The 14,105-nt window shown below is 30.9% G+C and overlaps 2 protein-coding genes across 2 annotated transcripts; both read right to left on the reverse strand.

Moving 5' to 3' along the window:
- Window positions 1–271: 271 nt before the first annotated feature.
- LOC110719733 (long-chain-alcohol oxidase FAO4A-like) lies at window positions 272–3,648 on the reverse strand. Its single transcript, XM_021898723.1, has 2 exons — window positions 3,634–3,648; window positions 272–2,190 (listed from the first exon to the last, which is right to left on the reverse strand). Exons 1-2 carry the CDS (start codon window positions 3,646–3,648, stop codon window positions 379–381), a joined length of 1,827 nt encoding a protein of 608 aa, XP_021754415.1. The 3' UTR covers window positions 272–378.
- A 3,057-nt stretch (window positions 3,649–6,705) lies between these two features.
- LOC110719348 (long-chain-alcohol oxidase FAO4A-like) lies at window positions 6,706–13,521 on the reverse strand. Its single transcript, XM_021898259.1, has 3 exons — window positions 13,044–13,521; window positions 11,691–11,957; window positions 6,706–8,785 (listed from the first exon to the last, which is right to left on the reverse strand). The coding sequence occupies exons 1-3, from the start codon at window positions 13,305–13,307 to the stop codon at window positions 6,899–6,901; spliced, it is 2,418 nt and encodes an 805-aa protein (XP_021753951.1). The 5' UTR covers window positions 13,308–13,521; the 3' UTR covers window positions 6,706–6,898.
- Between the last annotated feature and the right edge of the window lie 584 nt (window positions 13,522–14,105).

A 14,105-nucleotide genomic window follows, 5' to 3' on the forward strand; every position in this document is an offset into this window, starting at 1 on the left:
ACCTAGTTCTTTATTGAACCAAAAAGAAGAAAATGGAAGGGAGCTCACTTAAGTATGATTATGAAATTGTCTTTATCATGGTTTGCTAGTGAATCATTCAGTCCAACATGCTTGATATTGATAATATATATACAAAAAATAATGCTTAGCATTTTACATATGTACTATCTCCAAAGCTTTAACCAAATAAGCTAGTTGAAATCCACTAAATGGCAAATTTTAAGTTGTAAAAGCTTTACATTATCACATATTTTGGTGCATAAAGAAAAAACATTGATATCAAATTGTAGTTTGTAAACAGTTAAAACTGGAACAACATTTAGAGATGTTATTACATTTTTTTTTATTTATTATTACTTTTTTTTATATAATTTACCTCTATTTTATCCTTTTGAGATATTCTAAAATTGATGAAGACGTACAATAAGCAATAGCTTGGACAGTGACCATAGGATTGACACCCAAAGCAGTAGGAAATACACTAGAATCAGCTAAATAAAGCCCCTCTACTTCCCAAATCTCACCCCTTTGGTTCACCACTGAGGTCCTTGGACTGACCCCCATCTTGCAACTCCCCATTTGGTGGGCAGATGCAACAGGCATAGATAAGCCTCGTATATCCCTAGAACTCTCTCTTTTCACAAACTTCTCAAACTCATGATTACTAGTTTTCTTCACATTAATTCTTGCTCCACTGTGATGGTGGGTGCCGATTTCCTCAGCCCCTGCAGCTTTGAGTATCCTAAGCGTCTTCTCAAGGCCTTTTTTAAGATTAGATTCGTCTATAGAGTCTAACTTGTATTTGATGTCAAATGGATCGTTAGAAATGGTTCCTGATCCAACATCACGAGCTAGTGCAAACAAGTGGGTTGTTCGAGAAAACTTTGTCATTCTATGCTTCATATCTAAACCAGAGATCCAAGGCATTAAAGTTGCAAATATGCCTGGGTGTAATGATGGGGTTTGGATCACAAATCGGGACTTTGACTCGTCTATAGACATGGTTGTCATGATACTTCCCTCGTAACTCTTTCTATCTTTTTCCGGCCATACTTTCTCCTCCTCCAATAATAAAGGTGATGATAGTGGCTCCTCCGGGAAATATCCCCATGCCATCACCACCGGGTGAAGATGCAAATTTCTACCAATGTTTGGGTTCGTTAGTCCACTCTTTTTCAATAATGCCGGTGTGTTGAGTGCACCACAAGCTATTATTGTTGCCTTTGCCTTAACTACACATAAATCATGATTACTACTTCCATCGGTTTTTAGCTTGAACACAACTCCATTCGCCGTTTCACGGTCTCTCCCTCGTTTTCTTTCATACAACACTTTCTCCACTTCACACCCAGTAAGTATAGCCCCATTTCCGGAGTCTACCACGTCTTTAAGCCAAGTTTCACACGTACTATTTTTCCTCCCATCCTTACACCCAAAACAACACCAACCACAAAAATGATCTACAGGGGCATTTCGAGGAATGTCCACTGTAGTGTACCCTAATTCCTTACAACCCTTCCTTAACACTGCGTTACTAAACCCTTCCTCAGTTATTTCATTTTGGACCTCCATCTTCTTACAAACCACGTCTAGGGCCTCCTTAAATAATGTACTATTAAAAATCTCTAGCTCATGCACATTAGCCCACTCTTGAATCACATGTGGTGGAGTTCGTATCGAGGCCGACCAGTTTATAGTTGATCCACCCCCAACTGTTGATCCAGCCAAGATCATCACCCCTAAATCTCTAGTCGATAACAAACCTGCACCTTCATACATTTGATCCAAAGTGGGACCCTCTAAAAGAGAGAGATTTTTCCTAGCATAATAATCTCCTTTTTCCAAAACAACTACTTTATACCCTGCTGCAGCTAAAACTCCGGCAACAACTCCCCCGCCGCTACCGGAGCCTACCACAACGACGTCGCATTGGATAGTCAGTACTGGCCTTTTACTAATTTTCTTTTCACTATTGACTGACACGTGGAAGCCAGTGCGCTCGAGAGACTTAACAAAGATTTCTTGAGGGCTTTTTGCATTATAAATACCTCTGTAAAGTGGGCCGTAGAAATCTTCTTTGGACTGATGTTGGGCTTTCTTTTGGGCATTTCTACTTGGGTTTTTGAAGTCTGGGTCAGGTCCACAATAGCCTATTGCATTCCAAGATGGGTTCTCTTCATTCTCGTCTACCTGACATTAAAATTGAAGGAAACATCCGTAAATCATTAATCATTATTATTGACATAATGACATACACCAGATTTTATAGAATATGAATAGCAATTACACACAAAGATTAAAAATAAAAAAATAAAACTGAAAAAATGACTCCCTTGCAATAGTTAATAATCGTACAAAGTACTACGGAATAAGTTGGAAATTTATGACAAATATTGTGAATTTATGTCAAAATTATGGCAAGGGTGAGTGTAATTGGAGTATAAGTTAGTAATGACAATTTTGTAAGTACTGTTCCATCAGCACTAGACAACGTAACAAACTTTGTCAGCCAAATTATTAGCTAGGAATTTAACATTACTCCATCAGATAAAGTATTAAATGAATCCGTTTCATAGTGAATTCATCAACGATCCCAATAATATATAAAATTTCAAAATTTGATAAGTCCGGCTAATAATTTATTTCAAATTTTCAAAAGTTTATATAGAATGTTCAAAAACTTATATTATTAAATTTTAAAAGTCGAGATGTTCAAAAACTTATATAAAATTCCCAATAACTTATATGCATTTGACCATTTCATTATAAGTTTGGAGGCCAAGTGACCAGATTGGTAAATAAAAAAGACCTTTAGCGACAATTTGGTAAAAAAAAATTAACTCCGGTGACAATTTGGTGAAATAAGCTAACCCCAAGAGACAATTTTAATAAAAAAAATAAAATAAAATAATCTCAAACGACATTTAGACCAAAAAAAAAAAAAAATTCCGACAAACTTCTCGCGAATGCTTAATTTAGTTCATTTTTCGTGGTTTATTTATTTTTATTTTTTTTATTTCCCACCTAATTTTGCCAACCCCTTTATAAGAAAATAACAATTTAGAAAAAAAATATTTAAAAATTAATGTTCTTACCCCTTATTAATGATTTTATTTTATTTTTTTTTTATTTTTTTTTTTAGGAGTTGGGTATAAATTTGGTATCGGGATTTAGCAAAACAAAAAGGGGATGACATATTGATTCAAAATTTTAAATGGGACAAATAAATCAAAATACACAATAACGAATTAAATTAAGATTTTGAAGAGTTTGTAAAAAAAAATAGATGTTTTTGGTCTAAATGTCTCCTGAGATTTTTTTTTACCAAATTGTCGCTAAGGGTCTTTTTTATTTAACAATTTGGTCAACTGACCTAATAGATGAATAAATACGTACTTACAGTATATTGATAGTCAATTAGTCGAAATTGTTAGTTGACAAACATGTCCAAATGCAATAGGGAAGCATTGGCGTGAGGGAGTAGAATTTTATATCATTTTGCTTTTTAAAAAGTTTTAATTATTTTTAAGGTATATTTAAAAGAAAAATGTTATACATAGCGCTTAGGATTACATATAAGAGCTAAAAATGAAAATAACAAATAAAAATATAAAATTAATTACACTTATTTACGCGTGATTTTACCATGAATTCCTAAATTAATACACCCTCCGTCCCAGAATGTTTGTCACTTTTGATGAAAATTCACGGGAATTAAGGTGGAGAATGTGGAGACGTGGAGTAATGAAAGTATATGGGAAAGTGAAATTCCCAACCAATAAAGTAACAAAAATGCATGAGAAAAAGAAATTCCCAATTAAAAAAGTAATTAAAGTACATGAGAAAGACAAATTGAGATATTCAAGAGTGTAAAAAATTAAATAGTCAAAAGTTGGCACAATTTTTATGGCAAATGTTAGGGTAAAATATGAAGAGCACTTAATAAGAACAAAAAAAATGTGGGTATAAAATTCTTTTTATGTATCTTAATAATTATGAAAATATGAAATGTGACAAACACATAGGGCCACCCAAAATGGCAAAAATGACAAACATTTAGGGACAGATGGAATATCATATAAGGAAAGATGTTAAGTGTTTATTATAAGCCCTAAGGACTTCATATAATAACATTACCCTATTTAAAATACGAAGTACTCCGTTTATTTTGAAAATAAGTGCAATAGTTTGAATAGGCACATTTGCTATCATATAACTTTAACCATGTACATTTAATTACATGGAAAAGGTTTTTAAGAAAATTAAATAATGTACGAAAAATTGGGAAAATGTCTGGATATTTTATATTTCCCCCGTTCCAATAATATTGCAACAAGGATGAAATTACGCATTTCAAAGTACATTTTATATGTTAAATATCTCTAATTGTATAAGAGTAAAAATTATAAAAAGTTGATATTGTGAAAGTATTTTATGAGACAAATCTAACAAAATCTCACGTGACTATATTTTGCTTAACGTATAAATCATATTATATAATCACATAAGAGTGATGAACAGTGCAAAAGTCCCATTATTACAATATTATTGAAACGGAAGAAGTATGAAAAAGGTAACAAAAGTTGGGATTATAATAAAATTATGAAAAAAGATTTAAAAAGATGAAACATGCCAGGCAGAATGCAACATATACAAAAGTTGATATTATACTATTTCAATATCATATATTGTGACTAACTTAAGTTCATTAATTACTCGTATTACATAGATAGTATGTTCAATTTACAGAGTCAAAGTGATGCAATTATTTAAAAATTAATATTGTATAGTGTATACTGCTATAAGAAAAATGTTGGATATAATTTTTTCCACTTTAAGCTCTATCAACTTTAATACGAAATACTGCATATAATTTTCGTTCAAAAAATAAAATAAAATAAAAAAGTACTCTGTATAATTTAATATAAGATCAAACTTCATAAAATTCGATCACCCTGTGAACGAGTTACTAAATGTATTTGATGCATATTTATTGTTACATGTATACGGATTGGAGTACATTTTAAAGTGTACTCCGTATATAGGGAATAAAAACTTTTTTTTTTCTTTTTTTGTGTGTAAAGTTGAGGAGGATTAACATCTAGAAAAAATATAAATTTGTAGAATCAAATATATTATATAAATAAAGTAGGCATTTTTCGAGAGCATAGGAGCGCCACATAAGAAATATACTTATTTTGACCAATAAAAAGAAAAATTTGTATTTTATTTTTGAATTAAAAAACTATGTCGCCACCTAGATAAAAGTAACGAATTAGATTTGATATATCTAAAATTTTAATACCACGTAGACTATAAGCCACGAATTAAATTATTCTAATGAAAAATATAAAGTAAAAATATAGGAAAAGATAATTATTAATTCAATACTACAAGTATAAGAAATCCAAAAAATAAAAGGGTTTTGTGTATATACACAAAGGAAGGAATATATATAAGAATTCGTCGAGAATAGATCAAGACGAATTCTTTTAGAGAGAAGAAGATAGAGCTCAATGTGATGAGCTCACTTAAGATAAAATTGAAATGTCACAAGGAAGCAATATTTAACAAAAGTACGAAAAAAAGGGAGTCAAATTAACATACATTTGTTTACACCTATATTTGCATCATTCTATCCTTGTTTATATAGAACGTTATATGCTTGCTTAATTGTGTGGTGTTCGTTGAATTTTAGTCGATTTTGGGAGCGTTGACAACTAATTAATTTATCTATAGAGTTCTTGGTAGTTCGTATAGAATTAATATGGCGTAATACATGTGCATTTTCGTTTTTCTACTAGACATGGCACATCTACTTCCACTAACTACTTAACTTGTAGTCCCAACTTAATTAATTAGTAGTTAACTTAAGATATTGCACAACAAATGCATATAATTAATTAGTAGTCTCCCAACCCCCAAATTTAAAAAGAAAAAAAATATTGCACAATTGATGTGATTATTCAGTTCGTGGTTGGCAAATTAAAAACCTTAAGTACATGAATTGGAAATTTTGGCATATGTAGGAAAAAAAAGGCCACAACAAATGCATATAAAGATACAAACATGGAGGTGTATAAGTAGATAAAATATTTATTTTTTATATAGTTAGATTAGGAATTTTGTCAATTAAATAGGCTAGACTATCTTATTTAGTTTTGGTACTAGAAAAGTTATTAGGTTGTTAGGATTGAAGTCTAATTTTAGCGTGTTCTATTCACCTAATTTTCACTTATCTTAACTTATCTTAACTTATCTTATCTTATTTGAACTTTATTTAACTTTATTCAAATTTATTTTAATTGTAATTTGTAACCCAACTTATTTTTCTTTATTACACTTAAACTAAGTGAAAATAAGGTGAACATTACAGGCCCTAAATACATAAATTTGAAAAATCAATACCCAATCTATGCCATTAAAAATCGAAATCTTCTTCTATAATTCAAGAGATGAATAAATTAACACGAGTTACTAAATCTAATATACCTCCTTTTATTTATTTTTAATATGTTTTCAGAACCACATGTTTCTATTAATAGGTTCCGATTCTACTTCTAGTTACTACTTTTTGTTCACCCCAAATAAGAAGAGAATATATAGAGATAAAAGTGAGATTATTCTATACCACAAAAGGATCGATTAAAGCATAAATAGGATGACAACACATAGCAGAGGAGGTAAACAAAATCAATAATCAGCTGCAAAAAAATTCATTCGATTACTAAGAGTACTTATTACAGACTTGTATGAAATTATAATACAGCAAATTACATGCATATAACGTAACTCTAAAATAATAAAACAAAATTTTGTCATCTAAATAAACGTCAAAATTCGTTTTTATTATTAACAATAAATTGTACGTATATATATATATACCTTATAGTCATAATCACCTTTTCTTTTTCCTTTTGAGGTACTCAAGAACTGATTGAGAAGTGCAATAAGAAATAGCTTGGATTGTGACCATAGGATTAACACCCAATGCCGTAGGAAAGACACTCGAATCGGCTAAATAAAGCCCCTCTACTTCCCAACTTTCTCCCATTTGGTTTACAACCGAGGTCCTCGGATCGATTCCCATCCTACAACTCCCCATTTGGTGGGCAGATGCAATAGGTGTAGAGAGACCTTGTATGGCCTTAGAACTTTCTTTCTTAACAAACTTCTCGAATTCGTGACAACTAACTTTCTTCACATTAATACTTGCACCACTTTTATGGTGTGTGCCTATCTCTTCGGCCCCTGCTCCTGCTAGTATCCTAAGCATCTTCTCTATTCCTTTTTTAAGGTTTGCCTCGTCTGACGAGTGCAAATTGTATGTGATGTCGAATGGAGATTTCGAAATGTTGCCTGATCCTACATCGCGAGCAAGGGCAAAGATGTGTGCTGTTCGCGAAAATTTTGTCATTCTATCCTTCATATTTGAGCCTGAGGTCCATGGCATTATGGCCGAATATATACCGGGGTGTAATGATGGGGTTTGGATCACGGCACCGTACCCTGACCCGTTAAAATCCGCTACCACGGTCGACATGGCTGTCATGATTCCTCCCTCGTAACTCTTTTTCTCTTTTTCCGGCCACACTTTCCCTTCGTCCGACAACAAAGTTGATAGTGGCTCCTTATCCGGGAAGTACCCCCATGCCATCACCACCGGGTGAAGGTGCAAATTTTTTCCTATGTTCGGGTTCTTTAGGCCGCTCTTTTTTAGTAATGCTGGCGTGTTGAGTGCACCACAAGCTACAATTGTTGCCTTCGCCTTGACCACACATAGGTCACCTGTTTTTAACTTGAACACCACTCCTTTCGCCGTGTCTCGATTTCTCCCTTGTTTTCTTTCATACAAGACCTTTTCAACTTTACACCCGGTAAGTATAGCCCCATTTCCGGAGTCTATCACATCTTTAAGCCAAGTTTCACACGTACCCTTCTTCCTCCCATCCTTACACCCAAGACAACACCAACCACAATAATGATCTGCAGGGGCATTTCGGGGAATATTCACTACAGGGTACCCTAATTCCAAACAACCCTTCCTTAAAACCGCATTATTAAACCCTTCATCACTAATTTCACTTTGAACTTCCATCTTTTCACAAATCACATCTAGGGCTTCCTTAAACAATGGACTATCAAAGATCTCGAGTTCATGATCATTAGCCCACTCTCTAATCACATGTGGCGGGGTCCGTATCGAGGCAGACCAATTTATTGCTGATCCACCCCCAACCGTTGATCCAGCTAAAATCATTACCCCTAAATCCCTAGTTGTTAACAAACCTGCACCTTCATACATCTGATCCAAAGTGGGTCCCTCTAATAGAGAGAGATTTTTCCTAGCACAATAATCTCCCTTTTCCAAAACTAGAACTTTATATCCTTCTGAGGCTAAAACTCCGGCAACTAGACCACCACCACTTCCAGAACCTACCACAACGACGTCGCACTGGATAGTCAACAATGGATTTTGGTAATTATTACTTTTCTTTTTTCGATTTAGTGACACGTGTAAGCCTGGGCGTCTTAGATATTTAACAAGGATATCTTGAGGATTGTTTATGTTAATAATTCCTTTATAAAGTGGGCCGTAGAGATCTTCTTTGGAATGTTCTTGGCCTTGCTTTTGGGTTACTGCATTTGGGCTATTATGAGATGGTTTTGGTGTGAGATAACCAATGGGCTGGTTCGACTCGTTTTGCTTTCGTGGTTTAAATTCCGGGTCTGGCCCACAATACCCAATTGCCTTCCAAGATGGGTTCTCGTCATTATCGTCCACCTGACAGTATTCAAGAATCATTTTAATGACATTCAACAAAAAAAAAAAAAAAAACAATTTGCACTTGAACAGTAAATAACAAGAACTAGAAATAAATTCGTCAATGTTTTTAGTTGTTACACTTTATTTTATAGCATTTCCAGCTCAAATGTGTCAATTGTTTATATCATTATCCTTCTTGATCAATTTAGTTATAATCTGTCCATTATTAATATTTGACCCACTAATCTTAATTTATTTTTTTTAATATATAAATTCTCTTTCAACAACTAATAATTTAGGTCTCTGATTAATTATACAGATATAATTAACCTCAAAATTCCTCCCCCCTGTATTTGGGATAATGAGATGTTCATAAGAATCATAGCCACGTGGCATAACTGTTATATGAGAAATTTTAAAGTTAATTATATCATATGATATACAATATCAACATAACTCATAGAAATATGTGACTAAAGTGAGAACACAATATAATTAGAACGGAGGAAAATTTTTGGAATTAATACGGAGTAATAACTTACAAAAATAATATCATTTTTTACAATACTATCGAATTATCTCAACATATATTTATTTTAAAACATCGGCTTTTATAAATTTATTAATAAATACTTCGAAATATAAAACAATAATGATCAATTGTGAATAAAAGTCAAAATAAACCTTTAAGTAGCTTTTTCTTCTTTAATTTTGATACTATTGTAGTACTATACTCATTTAATTTATATTCTTAGCCCTTTGCCCTGTCATTTTATAATAATTTTATTCTAATTATCTCTTGATATTCACTTTTTTCTGACATTCATCCATATATTTTTTCCCTATCGGTTTTTTTATACCTAACTATTGACCGTGAAAAATAAAAAAGAGATCGGAAGAGGAAGTACATGAATAATGTAAGTGGGGGCAGCAGCATTGAGGCATACATGATTTTGTTATAGGTGAAATATAGGTTGATGTATAGTATAGTATAATAATGTAAAAAAAGAAGGTAAACGTGCTTAAAGATGAATAATGTAAGTGGGGGCAGCAGCATTGAAGCATACATGATTTTGTTATATGATTAGATTATCTAATGTGTTTTGAGTTTGAGAAGTTGGTGCATAGCTTTTAAGTTGAGTAATGAGCTTGCTAGGTCTCTTGTAGTAAATGTATGTCACCCAATTTTCGGCCGACAAAATTTGTTACAATGTCAAGTGTCATTGGTATCGTACTTAATTCATTTTTCACTTATTTATAGAATTACATTGTATTTTTGAAATTATACCTTTTAATAGAAGGTGTTGAAAGTGTTTTCCTTCATATATATAATACGGAGTATATATTTTTAAAAAGTTAAAATTGGTATAATATATATTTTTTAAAAGGTAAAATTGATAATATAAGAAGACCCTTATCACGAGGAGAATTCTGAATGTGAAAATTAAAATTAAAATTTAGCGAAAAAAGGTTGTAATACAAAGACTTTTTAAAAAGCTATCCATACTATCTTACCCAAGCATATTTAAATGCAGAAATCTAATGAGATCTGGTGCATTAGTTATTGAATTGTATATGATCATACTCAAAATAGAAGATTACACTAAAAAATAATATCCCCTTTGTATACAGTTGTGACACTGTAAATAGTTATTTTGTACGATACAAATTATTTTGCTTCAAAATTAAAATAGAAAGATGGTAAAATTGAGAGAGATATGGAAAGAGAAGGATAGCGGAGGAGGTTCGATTGAAGAGAGTAAACTAAAAATTGAACAATGATAACATTGTTATATGCTTCGTGATAATTACTCCGTTAACTATTTCTTCATACTTTGTAGTATGATGATAGAGAAATGGAGGTAACTAATAGGAATGCGTGACACATTAACATTTAATTTTACTATAACTTTGTGTTATAATAAAGTCTCTTGCCAGATGGTTCCTAGAATAAAATTTTTGTAAATTCATTTTATTGTAATTATTAGAGAGATTGATTTCTATCAAATTCTGATTCGTTACATTATCAAACTCTATATAATAATAGCACTATATTAATTTCTTTGACAAAGACATTTTCCCTGATTTAGGTTTCCTTCCGTGACCACTTTGGTATTTTATTACTTTAAGCATTAAAGAATAAAACTGGCAGTTGGAATGTTTTCATCAACCATTATTACATAGCCAAACTTTAACCATAAATTTTTACTAATATATACTGATACAATACGTATAGTAAACAAAAATATTATCATGTGAAATCTTGATCAATGCTTGTTTTTAGGATTAATAATTATTATATATTTAAATACATAAGTTAAAAAAAACAAGATAATTACATATGGGCAGGAAAAAAAACTTACTTATATTGCCTATGTTAAAAAAAAACCCTTATATATGGTTCCTCTTATAATCATTTTTACAAACTTATTATTAATAAATGAATATATATATATATATATATATATATATATATATTATATATATATATATATATATATATATTTCCAAAAGAATGATAAAAAAAAAAAACAAAAAAAAAACCCCAAGTGAAATGATGTAATTCATGAGTATATAAACTTGTAAAGTAAAAACTAGTACTGTAATCCATAAGTAAATAAACTTGGAATAGTATAAATACTCACAGTTTATTTATTTAGTTGAAACATTTACATTTTTGACACATTCACAAACTATCTAAGAAGTAGTTTTTTAAATTTATAATTTCATAATCACTTGGCATTTGTTAGATTTGTCTCTACATATATTTTCAAAACATCAATTATTTATAATTTCCACTTGTTAATAATTAGATTTAAAACCTGTTAAACTTATGTGTTGGTTGGCTAATGTGATATAATAAAAGAAAATAACCGTGTCAATTAAAAAAGAACGGAGGAGTTAAGAGCAACTAAAGGTATACCTGAGTGTAAAAGGCCAACAGAATGAGTAATCTTACACCAACAAAGGCCCACCGATATAAAAAGAAGCAACTATTACTCAGTGAAAGAATAAGCCGCTGTTGTTTTTCCAGTGGTAATTGTGAAAACTTGAAGACAAATGGGAAACAAGGAGATAAACTGTGTATTCCTCCAAATACAAAGGTTCCTAACCTTGTTGACAACATAAGGAAAAAGAATCGTAGTAGGAACACATGATGTCGAAGTCTATGGCTTATCAACCTTCCTATCTGAAATACATGCACAAAATAACACAAAATATTAGCCATAGAATATATCATAACACGTACTATACATGCATATATAAAGTGCTTATTTAATCTCTTTTATATATATATATATATATATATATATATATATATATATATATATATATTATTTTTTTTTCTAAATAGGAGACTTGAAGGGGAAATATATTTATTGTATGGTCTCGAATCATAACATCGAAATTTAGACATTATAGTATGTAGTAAGCTTTCTAAATACTATGTATGGTGATTATATATTTTTTTGTGATGGGAAGGAGTTTTAGTTCAGGATTCAAAAGGACCATGCAATATAAATTTGTCATGCCAAGGGGATGAAAGGAGTTGATTATATCATAATTTTCATTATTTTGTAGTATTTGAAGTCTTGTAATATTAATAGAAAACATAGTGATGTTATAAAGATTTGAATACTTCAGAACAAGTGAATGCAAATAGCTTATTCAATTCTATTCCACCCCCCCTCCCCCCCCCCCCCCCTCCTTTTTTTTTTTTTTTTTTTTTTTTTTTGCCATAGTTTGATCATGATCTTATGCATTATTCAAATGTTTTACTTTAACTCTTTTTAATTAGACTCATCTTAGCGTATCTTTGTGTATATTTTAAAATATCATCTATATATTTTATTTACTTATAACTAACCATATGCATAAATTAGATCAATAAGCATGTATTTTACCATCTATATATTCCAAAAATCTTGTTAAGGTTATGCACAGATCAATAAACTAAGGATTAATGTCAAATTAAATTAATAATGAATGTAAAGAACACAGAGAATATCTTATATATCATGCATGTTAAAAAACTTGCTTTATCTTATAATATGTATAAGTTGATGAAAGTATGTACTTCATGTTACTACAAAAAGAAAAATTATTTCATACTCCATATTACTACGTACACGGGTACATAGCCAAAATCATAAACACATAGGCAAAATAATAAACACATAAATGAAATAGCCGCAAAAGAAATAAGAACGGACATACTCAACCATAATAGTTTATATAGCAAAAATAAAAATAACGAAAGATGCATGGTGCCTACATGCTCTGGACATCCAGTTATAGAGGCTGAGGTTTTGTAAAATTTGATGACACACTCATCCGTGGCCGTCTCCGGTGGATCCACGGCCGGAATGATGGTGTCACAAAGGGCGGTAAGAGCGTCCATCTCCCGGGCGGACAATTTATTAGTATAAATTCGTTTATCTCCCTCATTCAAAAGGCTTTGTGTATCAATACTTCCTAAATCTATGACCAAATGCTCTCCTTTTTTGTTTGTAACGACATTCGAACCCTCGAGCACCATACTAATTTTGTGTGATTTTTTTTTTTTTTTTCTAGGAAAAGATATATAAATTAAAAACCTAGGGATGCATGAATAATAATCTTTCTATTATATGTTATGTTTTCATGTATATGTATATATAATACGTAAGCTTGTATACATGTGTGGCGCTCAGTAGTAGCTAAGATTGCAAGCTAACGCAATTACTCTCAAGAAAGCAAGAGGAGCGTTGTCAACTAACTAATAACTAATATGATATACTTGTGAAATTAATGTGAGTGACATGATTATTCTAACTTACTATTTTTTTTTAGTAAAGTGTTATACATAGTGGTTGGCTATATGTAAATTCCTTTTGTGTTTTTTTTTAAAAAAAAAAAAATATATTTTAATTTATTTATTCCTTCTATTTCAGAATGACCGATGCAGTTTTTTTCAAAAAAAAAAAAAAAATGATCGATGTAATTTGACCAAGTACACATGGCAACGCATAAGTTTGACCATTTATATTTGAAAATATACGTTAGTATTTATATTAGACAAAGTTAATATTATGAAAATATAAAATAATGCTATTTTAACAATATTAATTGTACATTGTGATGTTTGAGTTATTCATATTATTGTATATGTACGGTTAAAGTTGATATATAAGTACAGAATTTTTCAAATATTTTGAAACGGTTGTATTATAATTTATACATTTGTATCCTTTAAAGTAAATCATTGAATATTAATATTTTCAATTCTAGATACTAGTTAAAATTATAAAAAGTTGATATTATAAAAATACACATTTAAACAAATTTAACTTTTTAA

The sequence above is a fragment of the Chenopodium quinoa genome, unplaced genomic scaffold (assembly GCF_001683475.1).
Source record: "Chenopodium quinoa cultivar QQ74 unplaced genomic scaffold, ASM168347v1, whole genome shotgun sequence".
NCBI classification, from domain to species: domain Eukaryota; kingdom Viridiplantae; phylum Streptophyta; class Magnoliopsida; order Caryophyllales; family Amaranthaceae; genus Chenopodium; species Chenopodium quinoa.

Bases quoted from the DNA above. Each gene is read 5' to 3' on its own strand.
- LOC110719348 (XM_021898259.1), bottom strand. From the start codon at position 13,307: ATGGTGCTCGAGGGTTCGAATGTCGTTACAAACAAAAAAGGAGAGCAT. The intron at 11,958-13,043 runs GTAGGCACCATG...CATGTATTTCAG, and splicing joins TAACTGGATGTCCAGAGCAT to ATAGGAAGGTTGATAAGCCA. The intron at 8,786-11,690 runs GTATACCTTTAG...GAATACTGTCAG, and splicing joins TGTTGGCCTTTTACACTCAG to GTGGACGATAATGACGAGAA.